Source organism: Diaphorina citri, unplaced genomic scaffold (assembly GCF_000475195.1).
Source record: "Diaphorina citri unplaced genomic scaffold, Diaci psyllid genome assembly version 1.1 scaffold1233, whole genome shotgun sequence".
NCBI classification, from domain to species: domain Eukaryota; kingdom Metazoa; phylum Arthropoda; class Insecta; order Hemiptera; family Psyllidae; genus Diaphorina; species Diaphorina citri.
This window is the reverse complement of record NW_007378662.1, coordinates 31,812-46,615: the sequence shown is the minus strand read 5'-3', so window position 1 is coordinate 46,615 and position 14,804 is coordinate 31,812. Positions and strand designations below refer to the sequence as shown.

General features: G+C 41.7%; 1 protein-coding gene across 1 annotated transcript in view; it reads right to left on the bottom strand.

Annotated features, from left to right (window-relative positions):
* LOC103514847 overlaps positions 1-14,804 on the bottom strand; it is a 42,909-nt gene that overhangs the window by 2,309 nt on the left and 25,796 nt on the right. Inside the window, exons 9-20 of the mRNA XM_026827699.1 lie at positions 13,981-14,110; positions 13,227-13,363; positions 12,517-12,581; positions 12,043-12,384; positions 10,812-11,501; positions 10,397-10,493; positions 8,922-9,277; positions 7,999-8,224; positions 7,462-7,904; positions 6,687-6,697; positions 6,155-6,280; positions 4,615-4,740 (exon numbers count right to left, since the gene is read on the bottom strand). Coding sequence (XP_026683500.1) covers positions 4,615-4,740; positions 6,155-6,280; positions 6,687-6,697; positions 7,462-7,904; positions 7,999-8,224; positions 8,922-9,277; positions 10,397-10,493; positions 10,812-11,501; positions 12,043-12,384; positions 12,517-12,581; positions 13,227-13,363; positions 13,981-14,110 — 2,749 coding nt within the window. The remainder of the gene's footprint in view (positions 1-4,614; positions 4,741-6,154; positions 6,281-6,686; positions 6,698-7,461; positions 7,905-7,998; positions 8,225-8,921; positions 9,278-10,396; positions 10,494-10,811; positions 11,502-12,042; positions 12,385-12,516; positions 12,582-13,226; positions 13,364-13,980; positions 14,111-14,804) is intronic.

Sequence of the window (14,804 nt, the reverse complement as noted above, 5' to 3'; positions counted from 1 at the left end):
GAAAAAAGAAAATCTCTGCTAAGTCCTTAGGAGAGGGGAGGAGAAAAAGAAGAAGAGGAGGAGGGGAAGAAAGACAAGAAGGAGACAAAGAACAAGAAGAGAAAGGAGAAGAAGAAGAAGAGAATTAAGGAGGAAGAAGAAGGAAAAGAAGAGAAGAAGAAGCGAGAGAAGGAGGAACGGAGGAAGAGAAATAGGAGAATTCCTTTTCCATCAAAAGAACTTATAAAAGGAAACATGGAAAAGGAGAGAAGAAACGGGAACATGGAAATAGACAGGAGGAAGGAGAGAAGGAGAAGATAAATAGAGAGCCAAGAGGGACAGAGGTAGGGGGGAAGAAGGAAGAGAAGGGGAAGAAGAAGAAGAAGAAGATGATGAAAAAAGGAAGTATTAGAAGTGAGGAGAAGGAAAAGAGAATGGAAAGAAGAAGAAGAAGGAGGAGAAGAAGGAGGAGAAGAAGGAGGAGGAGAAGAACGAGGAGGAGAAGAAGGAGGAGGAGGAGAAGAAGAAGAAGGAGGAGGAGAAGAAGGAGGAGGAGGAGAAGAAGAAGAAGGAGGAGGAGAAGAAGGAGGAGGAGGAGAAGAAGAAGAAGGAGGAGGAGAAGAAGGAGGAGGAGGAGAAGAAGAAGAAGGAGGAGGAGAAGAAGGAGGAGGAGGAGAAGAAGAAGAAGGAGGAGGAGAAGAAGGAGGAGGAGGAGAAGAAGAAGAAGGAGGAGGAGAAGAAGGAGGAGGAGGAGAAGAAGAAGAAGGAGGAGGAGAAGAAGGAGGAGGAGGAGAAGAAGAAGAAGGAGGAGGAGAAGAAGGAGGAGGAGGAGAAGAAGAAGAAGGAGGAGGAGAAGAAGGAGGAGGAGGAGAAGAAGCAGTAGGATTAGGAGGAGAAGAAGAAGAAGGAGGAGGAGGAGAAGAAGAAGAAGGAGGAGAAGGAGGAGAAGAAGAAGGAGGAGAAGGAGGAGGAGAAGAAGAAGGAGAAGAAGAAGGAAAGAAAAGTCTTGGGAGAAGAAATGAAACAAGTTTGAAAGAACATACGTAAGCGGCAAAGAAAAATGAAAAAGAGAAGCAGATTTGCTTCTAAAGTAACTTCTCTTGATTCGAGAAAATTAAATTATGCCACTGCATGTGATGCAGTCTCCTGCGGTTGCAGTCTAGTTCAAGACACAGGGGGTCTTGTGGTTCGATTCTTTGTGTTAACATGAAATTTTGGAATGTTAACACGTAGAACTTAGAAGCGCAGGTTAAGCTCAAGGTAAGATTCCAATATTGTTGAAAAAAAAAAGAAAAAAATAATAAATAAATTTTATATATTCAAAATAGGATAAGGAAAGTAAAAAGGAAGTATTGTAGAGTTTTGGTCTGGAGATGCTGGGTTCGAATCTCGGCCAGGGCGGAAATTTCTGTAAAAAAATGTGCCTTGCGAAAGCAATTCCCAGATAGATATCTTTTTCTTTTCTTTTTTTTTCTTCTTCTTATTATTCTTTTTGTCTTGTTCTTTATTATTATTTTTTTAAGAGTAGTGACGTCATAAAAATCAATTCCTCTTACTTCTGTTACTTGGCGTGGTGGCGCACTACTCAACACTGCCGACTTCCGCAATTCCTCACACCCTCAGTCCCTCACACATACAAATACAAGCATACACCATTACACCCGCATATCAGTGACCTTATTACGAAGTACACAGACATGTTTTTGTATGTAAATTAGGTTATGAATATTATTATTAGCATCCAGTGTCGACTCGTGAGATATTCAAGGGAAGAATTATATTTGTGTCCACCTGTCCACACATAGTCGACCGGCCGTCCATCGACATCGAACAGTCCCCACTGCCTCGACAACATAGATTTACCTCATCGATCGACGGCCGGTCGACTACATTTGGACACTCCTTAACAAATAGGCTGGAAAACTCAGACAGTAGTTTAAAGACATTCCCATTCTGGGGGATCTGGTTTAGTGGGATATCTCCTAAAACTCTCTGACCTAAGGGCTCGCTTGCAATCTTATCTTTTCTCTTCTATTCCTCACATCGAGAATAGTATCGTCAGGTTCACCACAATACTCACAGAGCCCATCCTCTCCCACGAGAGTGAGTATCCGTTTCCTGTAGTCCCTACAGTCCTGAAATTGGCCGGTCAGTCTCGTTTTCGGTCTTCCCCTGTCTCTCTTACCTCCAACTTCCATATCTCTCAGCCTCTTTCCAACATATTCTTGATCTCTTCTTTCTACTTGTCCAAACTATTGAAGCTTTTTTCCTGAATTTTCCTTGAGATCTCTTTCACCGTTCTGGACTGGCAAAATAATAATAATAGTGCTTATTTATACTGCTCGCATAGGACTGAAAAGTCCCTTTACTCCAGCAGTAGGCTACTACTATTATTGTGGTCAAATTCTCAAATTATATTGAGGATGAAATTCCATACCTCGGCTGGGATTGAACCCACGCCCTCCTGTTTACCAGGCGAGCGTCTTGACTATAGTAGACCCCACATTATTTATTTGATAGTGCTACAGAAATTGTTTGGTTTCACTTTGACTTTGACTTTCCTGGTTTCATTCACTTAAATTCCCTGGGATTAAATTGACAAATTAATTTCTTTCCTGAGGTCCTATGACCCAGAATAAAACTGATTGAGTACCCATATCTATATATAACTACTAGTTTACACTCTGTATATAGTGAAAACTTTTTGAAACACACTGTATTCTAACCAATATAGAACGATTTAATAGGAAATTTGTGTTCTTTCGATAACTCTCCTTCCCTCTCTCTCACACACTTTCTCCTTCCCTCTCTCTTTCTCTCTCTCTCTCTCTCTCTTTCTCTCCCTCTCCGTTCAATCTTGTTTTCATAGTTTTCGTGAAAACGTGAACACAAAAACAATAATAATAACAATGCTCTCTCTCTCTCTCACTCAATCTCTCTCTCTCTCTCTCTCTCTCTCTCTCTATCGCTTTATCCCTCTCACACAATTCACAACGAGCACATAATTCACTTGCAAAAGATCACGTAGCACCCTCTCACTCGCTCTTCTACCTTTAATGTATTCCTCTCTTTCTCTTTTTGTTATTGTGTTCCTCTCTCTCTCTCTCTCTCCCTATTTTCCTCATTCCCTCTCACTCGCACTTCCTACCTTTGTCTTTGTCCTTCTCCAATCCTATCTCCCTCTCTCGATATTTTTTTCCTCATTCTCTCTTTCTCACTCTCCCTTCGTTCTACCATCTTCTCTCTCTCTTTCTATATTTATTGGTTCAATGTGTGGTTTTGTAAATAGAAAACTGCAAAAGCCCTTCGGACCTTCTCTCTCTCTCTCTTTCTCTCTTTCTTTCTCTTTCTCTCTCTCTCTCTTCCTCTATCTGTCTCTCTCTCTCTCTCTCTCTCTCTCTTTACAATACGTTGGTATTCATATTTTCTTCTTCTTTGCGAGAATGAAGGTAAAACAATAGAAAGAGATAGAAGAAGGGAGAGTGAGAAAGAGAGAATGAGGAAAAAAAATAGGAGAGAGAGAGAGAGAGAGAGAGAGAGAGATAATCTGACATTGTGGTATTCTCTCTGGTATAACTATGTACAACATTTTTCCTGCTCTATGACTTTCATACATCACCCAGGTAAGCGCAACTGATCTATTTCCAATAATTAATGCGCAGTTTGTTAACTAGGTAGGTACCTATAAATAGGTACTAACATATAATTACATGTTTGTGTTGCTAGTGAGAACTTAGGTGGATACATGAAACCAACATACCTACCTTTACCTTTACATTACCACAGTCTACATTTGAAAATAAATAGCTACCAAATATCTACAACTATAGAGACATATCTACCTACATCTAAGAACATTCTGCAAAATGTACTTTCCGGAAGAATAGAAGAGAGAGAGAGAGAGAAGTTAAGTAACGAAACAAGGAGGAGAGAGAGTGAAAATGGATTTAAGGAGAGGGATAGAGAGAGAAATAGAGGGAGAGAGAAAGAGAAGGGATTTGAGAAGAGGGACAGGGCGAAAGAGAGAGATGACAGGAAAGGGCAATGAGAGAGAGAGAGAGAGAGAGAGAGAGAAGTAAAGAAACAAGAAGGAGAAGAGAAAGAAAAGGACTATGTTGGAGAGAGAGAGAGAGAGAGAGAGAGAGAGAGAGTTTATAAACAAGGTAGGTACCTTATCTAGCTCTTCTATGAAAGCAGTCTTTGCATAATAAAATTATTGTAAGCAAGTACCTACCTATAATATTCGTATCTATACATGGGGCTCACCATGCTTGATGCAGATTTACATGTCTACCAAGATAAGTAGGCTTTTTATGATGATTCATTTTCACTCCTTCTTAAAAATTATGATGAAAAAGTGAAGCAATTCAATTCTCGAGGACGAAGAAAAGGAAAAGCAAATTTTCATAGTACGATGCTTTTCTTAAGTAAATTTCGAAACTTGTTGACAGAATATCCCATAATCCTATTGTCTGTCGTCCATTTCCGATTATAACTCTGAAAGTCAAAAGTTAACTGCGAGATTTGATACATAAACCCGTAGGCACATACCTACAAACGAACAAAAAAACAATCTTAACCAGAAATAAAAGCATATAATGGTAAAATAGGTAACTAATTCTACTTTTGACTTACGTTCAGTTGCAGGATGATTTTGTTGTAAGCACGCAGCCATCTTTCTTTGGGTGTGACCTTGGGGATGGAAGTTCTTCTGTCCTTCTCTTCTATGCTACCGGGCAGGATGTGTTCAGGGGTAAGTACCTGGGAGAGAGAGAGAAAGAATAGAATACACCTTGTTTATCCTGCCCGAATAGGACTGAAAAGTCCCTTTACCCCAGCAGTCTAAACAAGGTCTCGTATATTTGAGGGGGGGATACAGAGATAGAGGGATTTTCAGTACTACCATCCTTCAGTGGCGTAGCGTGTATGTATGGCGTGTATGGCGGCCATACAACTCAAAAGTTCACTCTAATGCCCATAAATATTAAAATGGCATGTACTGTGATGGGACTTGGTAGACCTGTGCATGAGCGCTACACGCCTTACACTTGAATTTAGACCACGCTACGCCACTGCATCCTTCGCATCTGAAGAAATTCGCTATTAATCGAGAATCGAACTAGTTACCCTGGGAACGCAGTCTCAGGCTAGGGCTATTTCTGGAAACCGTAGAGTGGACTGGTTTACGTTAAAGACTCGTGAAAATTGTAAAATTCCAAAGGGTTTTTCTTTGCTCGTACCTAAAGTTAAACCAATAAATTTCAGATTTGTAAAATTGGAAACCAAATTTTTAAACCAAAACCCATCGAATCACTTAATTTCAATCGGTTCTTTGCAGTATGTATATCTTTACAGTACCAGAACCATTCTACATAAATCTGAGCGTACGTACGGCAGTGCACCAGAACAAGTTCCATTGGGTTAATCAAGTTAACTGCTTTTATATGGTCCAAATAAAGGTCCATGCCAAATTTGGTGCTTTCCTGACGAAATGCAGCTTTTTTGACGTTAGGCCACCGACTATGTTGGAGAGAGAGAGAGAGAGAGAGAGAGAGAGAGAGAGTTTATAAACAAGGTAGGTACCTTATCTAGCTCTTCTTCTATGAAAGCTGGTAGCTATACAGTCTTTGCATAATAATATTATTGGAAGCAAGTACCTATATCCGTATACATAGGGTTTACATATTGGAAGCAAGTACCTATATCCGTATACCATGCTTGATGCAGATTTACATGTCTAGGTACCTACCAAGATAAGTAGGCTTTTTTATGATGATTCATTTTCACTCCTTCTTAAAAATTATGATGAAAAAGTGAAGCAATTCAATTCTCGAGAACGAAGAAAAGGAAATGCAAATTTTCATAGTACGATGCTTTTATTAAGTAAATTTCGAAACTTGTTGGTAGGAAGCAATTCAATTCTCGAGAACGAAGAAAAGGAAATGCAAATTTTCATAGTACGATGCTTTTATTAAGTAAATTTCGAAACTTGTTGATAGAATATCCTATTGTCTGTCGTCCATTCCCGATTATAACTCTGAAAGTCAAAAGTTAACTGCGAGATTTGATACATAAACCCGTAGGCACATATCTACAAACGAACAAAAAAACAATCTTAACCAGAAATAAAAGCATATAATGGTAAAATAGGTAATTTATTCTACTTTTGACTTACGTTCAGTTGCAGGATGATTTTGTTGTAAGCACGCAGCCATCTTTCTTTGGGCGTGACCTTGGGGATAGAAGTTCTTCTGTCCTTCTCTTCTATGCTACCGGGCAGGATGTGTTCAGGGGTAAGTACCTGAGAGAAGAAGAGAGAGAGAGAAAGAATAGAATACACCTTGTTTATCCTGCACGAATAGGACTGAAAAGTCCCTTTACCCCAGGAGTCTAAACAAGGTCTCGTATATTTGAGGGGGGGATACAGAGATAGAGGGATTTTCAGTACTAATGCACCAGTGGCGTAGCGTGTATGTATGGTGTGTATGGCGGCCATACAACTCAAAAGTTCACTCTAATGCCCATAAATATTAATGGCATGTACTGTGATGGGACTTGGTAGACCTGTGCATGAGCCCTACAACGCCCTACACTTGAATTTAGACCACGCTACGCCACTGTAATGCACCGTCCTTCGCATCTGAAGAAATTCGCGATTAATCGAGAATCGAACTAGTTACCCTAGAAACGCAGTCTCAGTCTCAGGCTAGGGCTATTTCTGGAAACCGTAGAGTGGACTGGTTTACGTTAAAGACTCGTGGAAATTGTAAAATTCCAAAGGGTTTTTCTTTGCTCGTAAAGTTAAACCAATTTCAGATTTGTAAAATTTGAAACCAAATTTTTAAACCAAAACCCGTCGAATTACTTAATTTCAATCGGTTCCTTGCAGTATGTATATCTTTGCAGTACCAGAACCATTCTACATAAATCTGAGCGTGCGCCAGATTTTGTTTCTTGTACCTCTTTGTAAATATTGTAAAGTTCTAATAAAGAGTTATATAATAATAATAATAATAATAAAGATGTAGTCTCCCTCTCATTATCCAAAACCATATCAAAGTTTTCCCATAATATTGTAGGTAATCTCGTTCAGGACAGCCACACTACTATCACGTCACGTGACGTGATGGTAGTGTGTTTCTACCTAGGGATCTTTGTTTGCTTTATCTTACAATGCAAGTTCATCTTACAATACAAGTTCATCTTACAAATGGATCCTGACTGTTTCTAGCTGAATAAATAATTTAACGTCGCTCTTGGGATTTTCTCCTGGCATATAGTTAAAATTACTTTCCCTGTCGCGTATAATATCTCTAGTAGCGCGGTCAAACTTTCTTGACTTGGCGGGGCGGAGCGCTACCGCGCAGGACCGCGCTCCTTAATTATTGTTCAATTAGTTGAATATTTAACAAATTAATATTTCAACATGAATTCAATGTTGAATCAATTGAAAATGGCTGCATGGGTAGTTAAAATCCTTACCTGTATGATTATAGCTCGCATACACATTCCCGCTATCCGGCTGCGGATTTCCATACTCGTCCACATAACCGTACGAATTACCGTACGCGTCCGTCTCTCCATATTGCTGATACGGATCTTGCATTGCGTTATGCCCCGCGTACGGATCTCCCGGGGCGGTTTTATCGTACGCCATGTTGTATTCGTCCATACTGGTCGAAGAGTACGGATCTATGCTCGTACTCTGCGTACTGTCGTAGTAGGTCTCGACGGACGTGCTGTTGTGAAACTGGCTATTCGTTTTTCCGTACGAGTCTGCCGTTTTTCCGTACGGGTCCGTTTGATTGTACGGCTGGTTGTAGCCGCCGGTGTGGTTGGCCGAATACTGTCCAGTTCCGGCCGGTTGATATGTGTTGGATTGATAAGGTGAGTCAGTCTTATGTGTGGCGAAGTCGAGTCTTGTGCTGGCTTGGGTCGAGTTGTAGAGGGGACCACTCGGGGCCTCCCCTGTGTAGCCCTCCTGGTAGAATTGGCCTGGAAGACGAGAGGGGAAGTCACAGTGAGTTATAGATTAGGTAGGACGTGTATGTTTGATTGTACGGCTGGTTGTAGCCGCCGGTGTGGTTGGCCGAATACTGTCCAGTTCCGGCCGGTTGATATGTGTTGGATTGATAAGATGAGTCAGTCTTATGTGTGGCGAAGTCGAGTCTTGTGCTGGCTTGGGTCGAGTTGTAGAGGGAACCACTCGGGGCCTCCCCTGTGTAGCCCTCCTGGTAGAATTGGCCTGGAAGACGAGAGGGGAAGTCACAGTGAGTTATAGTTTAGGTAGGACGTGGCAAATCTCATTAAAATTGGACTGCCTTTTCAAGAAATCATGGTTTAACAAATAAACAAACCGCCCTAAAATCGTCAAGTTGAAATTGGAAGGTGCAGCTCAATAGGTACCTACATTCTTTCAATAAAATCATCATCATAATTATAGGTAGTTGATTTTTCAAAGATTTTTCAAGGTAGTTGATTTTTCAAGAAATCACAATAAAGCAAAAGTAATGCCTCACTTGGGATGTATGTGTGGCGAAGTCGAGTCTTGTGCTGGCTTGGGTCGAGTTGTAGAGGGGACCACTCGGGGCCTCCCCTGTGTAGCCCTCCTGGTAAAATTGGCCTGGAAGACGAGAGGGGAAGTCACATCGAGTTATAGATTAGGTAGGCCGTGTATGTGGCAAATCTCATTCAAATTGGACTGCCTTTTCAAGAAATCATGGTTGAACAAATAAACAAACCGCCCTAAAATCGTCAAGTTGAAATTGGAAGGTGCAACTCAATAAGTACCTACATTCGTTCAATAAAATCATCATCATAATTATAGGTAGTTGATTTTTCAAAGAAATCACAATAAAGCAAAAGTAATGCCTCACTTGGGATGTGAATTCAAGTATTCCTTATCAGGAATGGCATATTCAACTACTCTACATCCGCCTCACCTTTATTGTACGCTCCGTCAGGATACGCCAGCCCGGCAGGTTGTGTTCCGGCGTCCCCCGTCCCGCTGAACAGAACCTGCGTGGCGGGGCCCCCGCCTATCGTTCCGCCTGGGCCAGTAGCACCAAAACTATTCTCCTTCGCCGGCGTGGAGATTTCTCCTCGCGTGGAGGGCAGGAACTTCCGCGTCTTGGCGCCCGCGGGCACCCCCGGGACGGCGGGCAATTGTTTCTTGACCTTTTTGACGGAAGAGACGGACGGGTGGCCGGAGGAAGATTTGGAGCTGTGTTGGTCGAGATAGGCGGCGGAGTTCTTGATGTTGTCCAGACTCGAGTAGGGATACTTGTTGCTGCCATACCTGCGGAGGGAAGAGGGGGATGAGACATGTTAATTGCGGAAAATAAGAAAGATACCTACTTTGTAAGGTTAAGTTGAAACAAGATAAAAATCTAAATCGTGATTTATTTGTAGTGAAACTGAGAGCTTCTTCACATTTTTTTGTGGTTATCACAAATATCACAGCATTACTAAGGGCCTCCTTTACTGTTTCTGACATAATGTAAATATAATTTTTGCTCTGGTAATGCCGCCACTGGTCGCTACTCGATTAAGTTGAAACAAGATATTTCCGTATTTAGTTAGTAACCTATGTATGTATTATTTGTATTCCCTACACCTATTGAGAGAGAGAACTTCAACTACTAAGGTCTTATCGTCCCAAAATCAAAGAGAGAAGGAAGATATAATAGGAGAAAATCAGCCGTTCCGAGAATAAACCTTATCTGTTTAGGATAAAATCCGCCCCCGGCAGGGATCGAACGCGCGACCTAGGGCTTTCAAAGTAGACGCTCTACCCTCCAAGCTACTAGACTGACATTGTCACTCTTGAAACTTTGAATATTTTCTGTTCTTTCAGGTTAGAGGGCATTGGGGACCTTGTTTTGTGTACAATCATAAACACTAAATACACAACCTGTAAGCCTTTTTTTTTCACATTTGTGTTTTTGTGGGGGATCTCACTCCTTTTTTCTAAGTGTGTATTTACACATCATGTACAATTTACATGGTGTATTTGTATTACCTATTCGATGTAAGTACTCCTTATTTGTACTTGGCAGGGCGGAGCACTACCCTCCGCCTGTTGTAGTGAACACGCAACGTTAATTCTAATAACTGTGCTTCCTCCATGAGGGGTTAGTTTGGGAGTTATTGCACGAACGAAACGAGGTCAAAATGTTTGTAGATAAGTTTTGACTCGATAATTGGGCGTTCAGATTGTCTGTATGTATGTTTATGCGTTCCACAATACCCAAGTCTTTGACGGTTTGTCCGATTTTGATCAAGTTTGACAAAAATGTTCTCCACATTAAAGGGAATATTCTGATTTGATTTTGAATTGTTGGTATTCATTGGGCTTTCGGAGGGCCTGTCGCCTGTATCCATTCAATCTTTTTGAAGAAGTTTGATAGAAGTGTACAAGTGCACTGTGTACGGGACGGGGGCTTTGGGAGATTCCAGCTGCTGCTGCTGCTGTTGTTGCTGACGGTTCTTCTGCAGGTGGCGCTTGAACGTGTCTGGAAATATAGACATAGAAATGTTAATTACCTACTTAGCTACTTACTAAGCAAACTACTAAGAAATAGATTTTTCTTTTTTTCTAGAAAATTTCTACTTCAAGCCCTTCAGGGAAAGTTAACTTACTGCCTCAGGGGAATCATTGTATTTTGTTAGTTTATCAAAATGGAAAGTATTGTTATCGTCAATCAATAAATCGTCCGTAAAACCTAAATAATAATGAATGATCTCTTAACTATACGTATGTAGGTACTAGGTACCAATACGAGGACAAAATTGGATTCCTTGATAAGGCTTCCACCAAAGAACCTACTCACCTCGCCTACTGAGCACAGTTTCCGTCTTCTCCTCGGGCTTTTCCTCGACAATCACCTCCGCCACCACCTTGGCCTCCTCTCCCTCCTGCTTGCTGTAATAGTAGGGCTCCTCGTCATTCGGGTAGACCTCCTCGGAGTACGATTTCGAATATGGATCATCCTCGTCATAATACGGATCGTTCTCTTTGGCGTAAGGGTCTTCTTTAGCATATGGATCCACTTTGGCATACGGATCCACTTTAGCATAAGGGTCTTTGGCATAAGGATCTACTTTAGCATAAGGATCGGTCGGTTTACCGTACGCATCTTTCGCGTACGACTCCGTCTGACTGTACGGATCTGTCGTTTTACCATACGAATTCTCTTTCCCGTACGAATTCTTCCGATATGGGTCCACGGGTTTACCGAATTGGTCTTTAGCGTACGGATCCGCCTTCCCGTGCGAATCTTTCCGGTACGGGTCCGGTTGTTTACCGTACGGCTCCGTTTGTTTACCGTACGTCTCCGCTGGTTTACCGTACGGCTCCGCTTGGTATTGTTCGGCAGCGTTGGTGTACTCGTTGGACGTCTGATTCCAGTAGCTGTCCGCTTTGCTGTCGTAGACGCCGTTGGTTTTCGAGTACGGATCGACGTCCGTCGACTCTGCGTAGGCTGCGGTGATCATCTTGCCATTGTACATGGTTTGGTCCACTGAAATATACACAAGACACGATTGAAAATAAAAAATTAAGGAGCGCGGCAGCGCTCCACCCCGCCAAGTCAAGAAAGTTTGACAGTCTTGAAATATGACAGAACGGTGTACGAGTAATCGCTACTATTATTATAGAACCTTGAAAATGTGTATTACTCAGAGACATCTGTATTCCTCAACTTGAATTGATCCTCGATCTCAAAGAAGAACATACCTACATAAAACCTACATAAAAAGAAGAAAAATGTCAAATCATAACATCTTGCGATTGGTTGCTCGATCTGTCTTCATTTCCGATATCCGGAAATTAAGTCTTCCTCTTCATTTCCGAATATGAAGAGCTTCCGGTCAAATGACTACCTAAATGTACATAATATGCAGCATATGCTGTGTCGCTTTACGACTATATACATATTTAGAGCAGTTTGTTAAATTATGTACATTACTTAATATTGTTTCTCATAATTATTTTGGAGTCTCCCCAAAATAGAGGATGTTTTTGACATTTTGTCAGATCGTCAGGAGAATGATCAATCTTACCTGATGAGTAGTTATCTGTTCTCTTGGCAAACGGATCAACGTCCTCGGCGTAAGATTCTATCGAGTTTCCATACTGGTCCAGAACTTGGGCTTTGGGTGCATACGGGTCAATGGGCTGTTTCGCATACGGGTCATTAGATTGCTTAACATATGGGTCTATCACTTGGGAATTGGGTGCATATGGGTCATTGGATTTTGCATATGGGTCACTATTTTGTTTGGTGTAGGGATCTACGGTTGCGACGGGTTTCCCGTATGCGTCCAGAACGGGTTTGGCATACGGGTCGGATGCGATTGAAGTAGGAGGTTTGGCAAACGGGTCGGCTTGATCCATGAATTGACCTGTGAAAGCGAAACGAAGGAAAGGAATAATTACTTTGACGGAAATTTTCACATTACTGATAACATAGTTAAGGTAGAAACACACTACCATCACGTCACGTCACGTGAGCTCATGGAGAGTCAGAGAGTGACATTTGGGCGTGGAGGTTTTTGAGCGGGGCGGGGGATAGTGGAACTCCTCTTCCTGCGGGTAGTACCTGGGAAGCAACACGAAACAAGGTTGTTTTAAAGAAGTTAGCAGGCCGTGGAGGAAACGATTTTTTTTTCCAGAGGTCTGATAGAGGGAACTGTAACTGCTAAGGCCTTATCGTCCCGAAATCGAAGAGACAAGAAGGACAGGATAGGAGAAAGTGGATCGTGAGGACTTGTGCTTGTTCTCTAAAAGCAGAGAGAACCCTTTGAAGTTGACTGCGGTTCAGGACGAGCCTAATTAACATGGCTAGAGACCATCACCCTGATGTATGACAGAAACAAAAAGATATGTATTTCTCTTTAATCTGCCAACACCATTCGGCAAAAGCTAAAGCCGCTTAGGAGAAAGTGGATCGTGAGGACTTGTGCTTGTTCTCTAAAAGCAGAGAGAACCCTTTGAAGTTGACTGCGGTTCAGGACGAGCCTATTAAACATGGCTAGAGACCATCACCCTGGTGTATGACAGATACAGAAAGATATTTTCTCTTTAATCTGCCAACACCATTCGGCGAGAGATAAAGCCGCTATGACAGAAAATACAAAAAGATGTATTTTCTTTACTCTGCCAACACCATTCGGCAAAAGCTAAAGCCGCTACAACAACAACAACAACAACAACAACAACAACAACAACAACAACAACAACTTACCTGGACGATTCTTTGGAAGAGGAGGTGTTATGTTTCTTGTGACGCGAGGAGGTGGTGGAGGTGTAGTCAACTGTCACATCCATGGAGGTGGGCTGGTAGTTTTCATCCTCGTAGCTTTGTTGAGTCGAGTAGTAAACCTGACGGAAGGGATAAGAATTATTAGAAAATTAGATGAATCTCCTGGGAATTAGAGAACTTTTGTGGACTTTACTTGTGTAGATAATGGTTCCATTTTACTATTAGGTAGGTACCTACTACTATTTCTTGAGACGTTCATGAAGGTATGAAGGTATCATAATGTAAAATCTTGTCATCTGTGCCTTTACAAGCGGAAGCTGGTACATTCTTTGTTCGCCGACCCGTCGATCGTGACCTACTGGTAGCTCGCAGACAGTCGCACAAGTTGAGAGCAACTCTTATGGGAACCAAAAATTTACGTCGGTAGGTACGTCATAAATTTTTAGTTCCCAAACTAAAGGTAACTTGCCAAGGGTCTCCTAGTCAACTGAGTAGCTCGTGACTCATAAAAGGTTGGCGTCTCAAAGGAGTACAGGCGGGATATTTAGTAATACCGGCCTTAAAGCTTACCACTTGACCACTCATGCAAAACTGACAGAACGTAAATGCCTGGCCTTAGGGCTGACAGATAGTTACATATTACTAAATATCACTTTCGTATTGTTCTGTGTTCTTGGGTGACAGGCAAAAACATGAGTTTCCGGTCCTAAGAAATTTAGTTTGGAATAGCACTCACTTCGTCATCTTCATCTTCGAAAGACTTGGAAGCCGTTCTACTGGGGTAGGAAGAATAATAGGTCTGACTGGAATAGCCCTGTCCGGGTCCTCCACTGTCCCATTGGAAGTCCTCGTTCTTAGAACCGTACCTGAAATAGAGTATAAATGAAATAGATTAGAAATAGAGCAGAAATTAAATACAATAGAATAGAGTGGAAACAGAAATATCCAAAGCAAAAGTAATTTCAAAATCGAATTATACCTTTGCCCTTACAAGATTTAGGACAGCCATCTCCAGCGTAGCATGTGTCCGGGTCCTCCACTGTCCCATTGGAAGTCCTCGTTCTTAGAACCGTACCTGAAATAGAATATAAATGAAATAGATTAGAAATAGAGCAGAAATTAAATACAATAGAATAGAGCGGAAACAGAAATATCCAAAGCAAAAGTAATTTCAAAATCGAATTATACCTTTGCCCTTACAAGTTACAAGAATTAGGACAGCCATCTCCAGCGTAGTATGTTGACATGACAGTTGACTGCACCAGTTCTCAATGGATCACTGTTAAATAACGTTGCGTTTGGTTGGTAAGCGGATGGGTGACCATCTGGATAATCAAATGGTCCTTCCCGGTCCCACTTTAGCTTGAACCGAGTTTAAACTCACTTAATGTAAATGGCCTGGCTTACCTAGAGTCTTGATATTTCTTAGTCTTATAGCAGTTGACTGCACCAGTTCTCAATGGATCACTGTTAAATAACGTTGCGTTTGGTTGGTAAGCGGATGGGTGACCATATGGATAATCAAATGGTCCTTCCCGGTCCCACTTGGGCTAAGTGAAT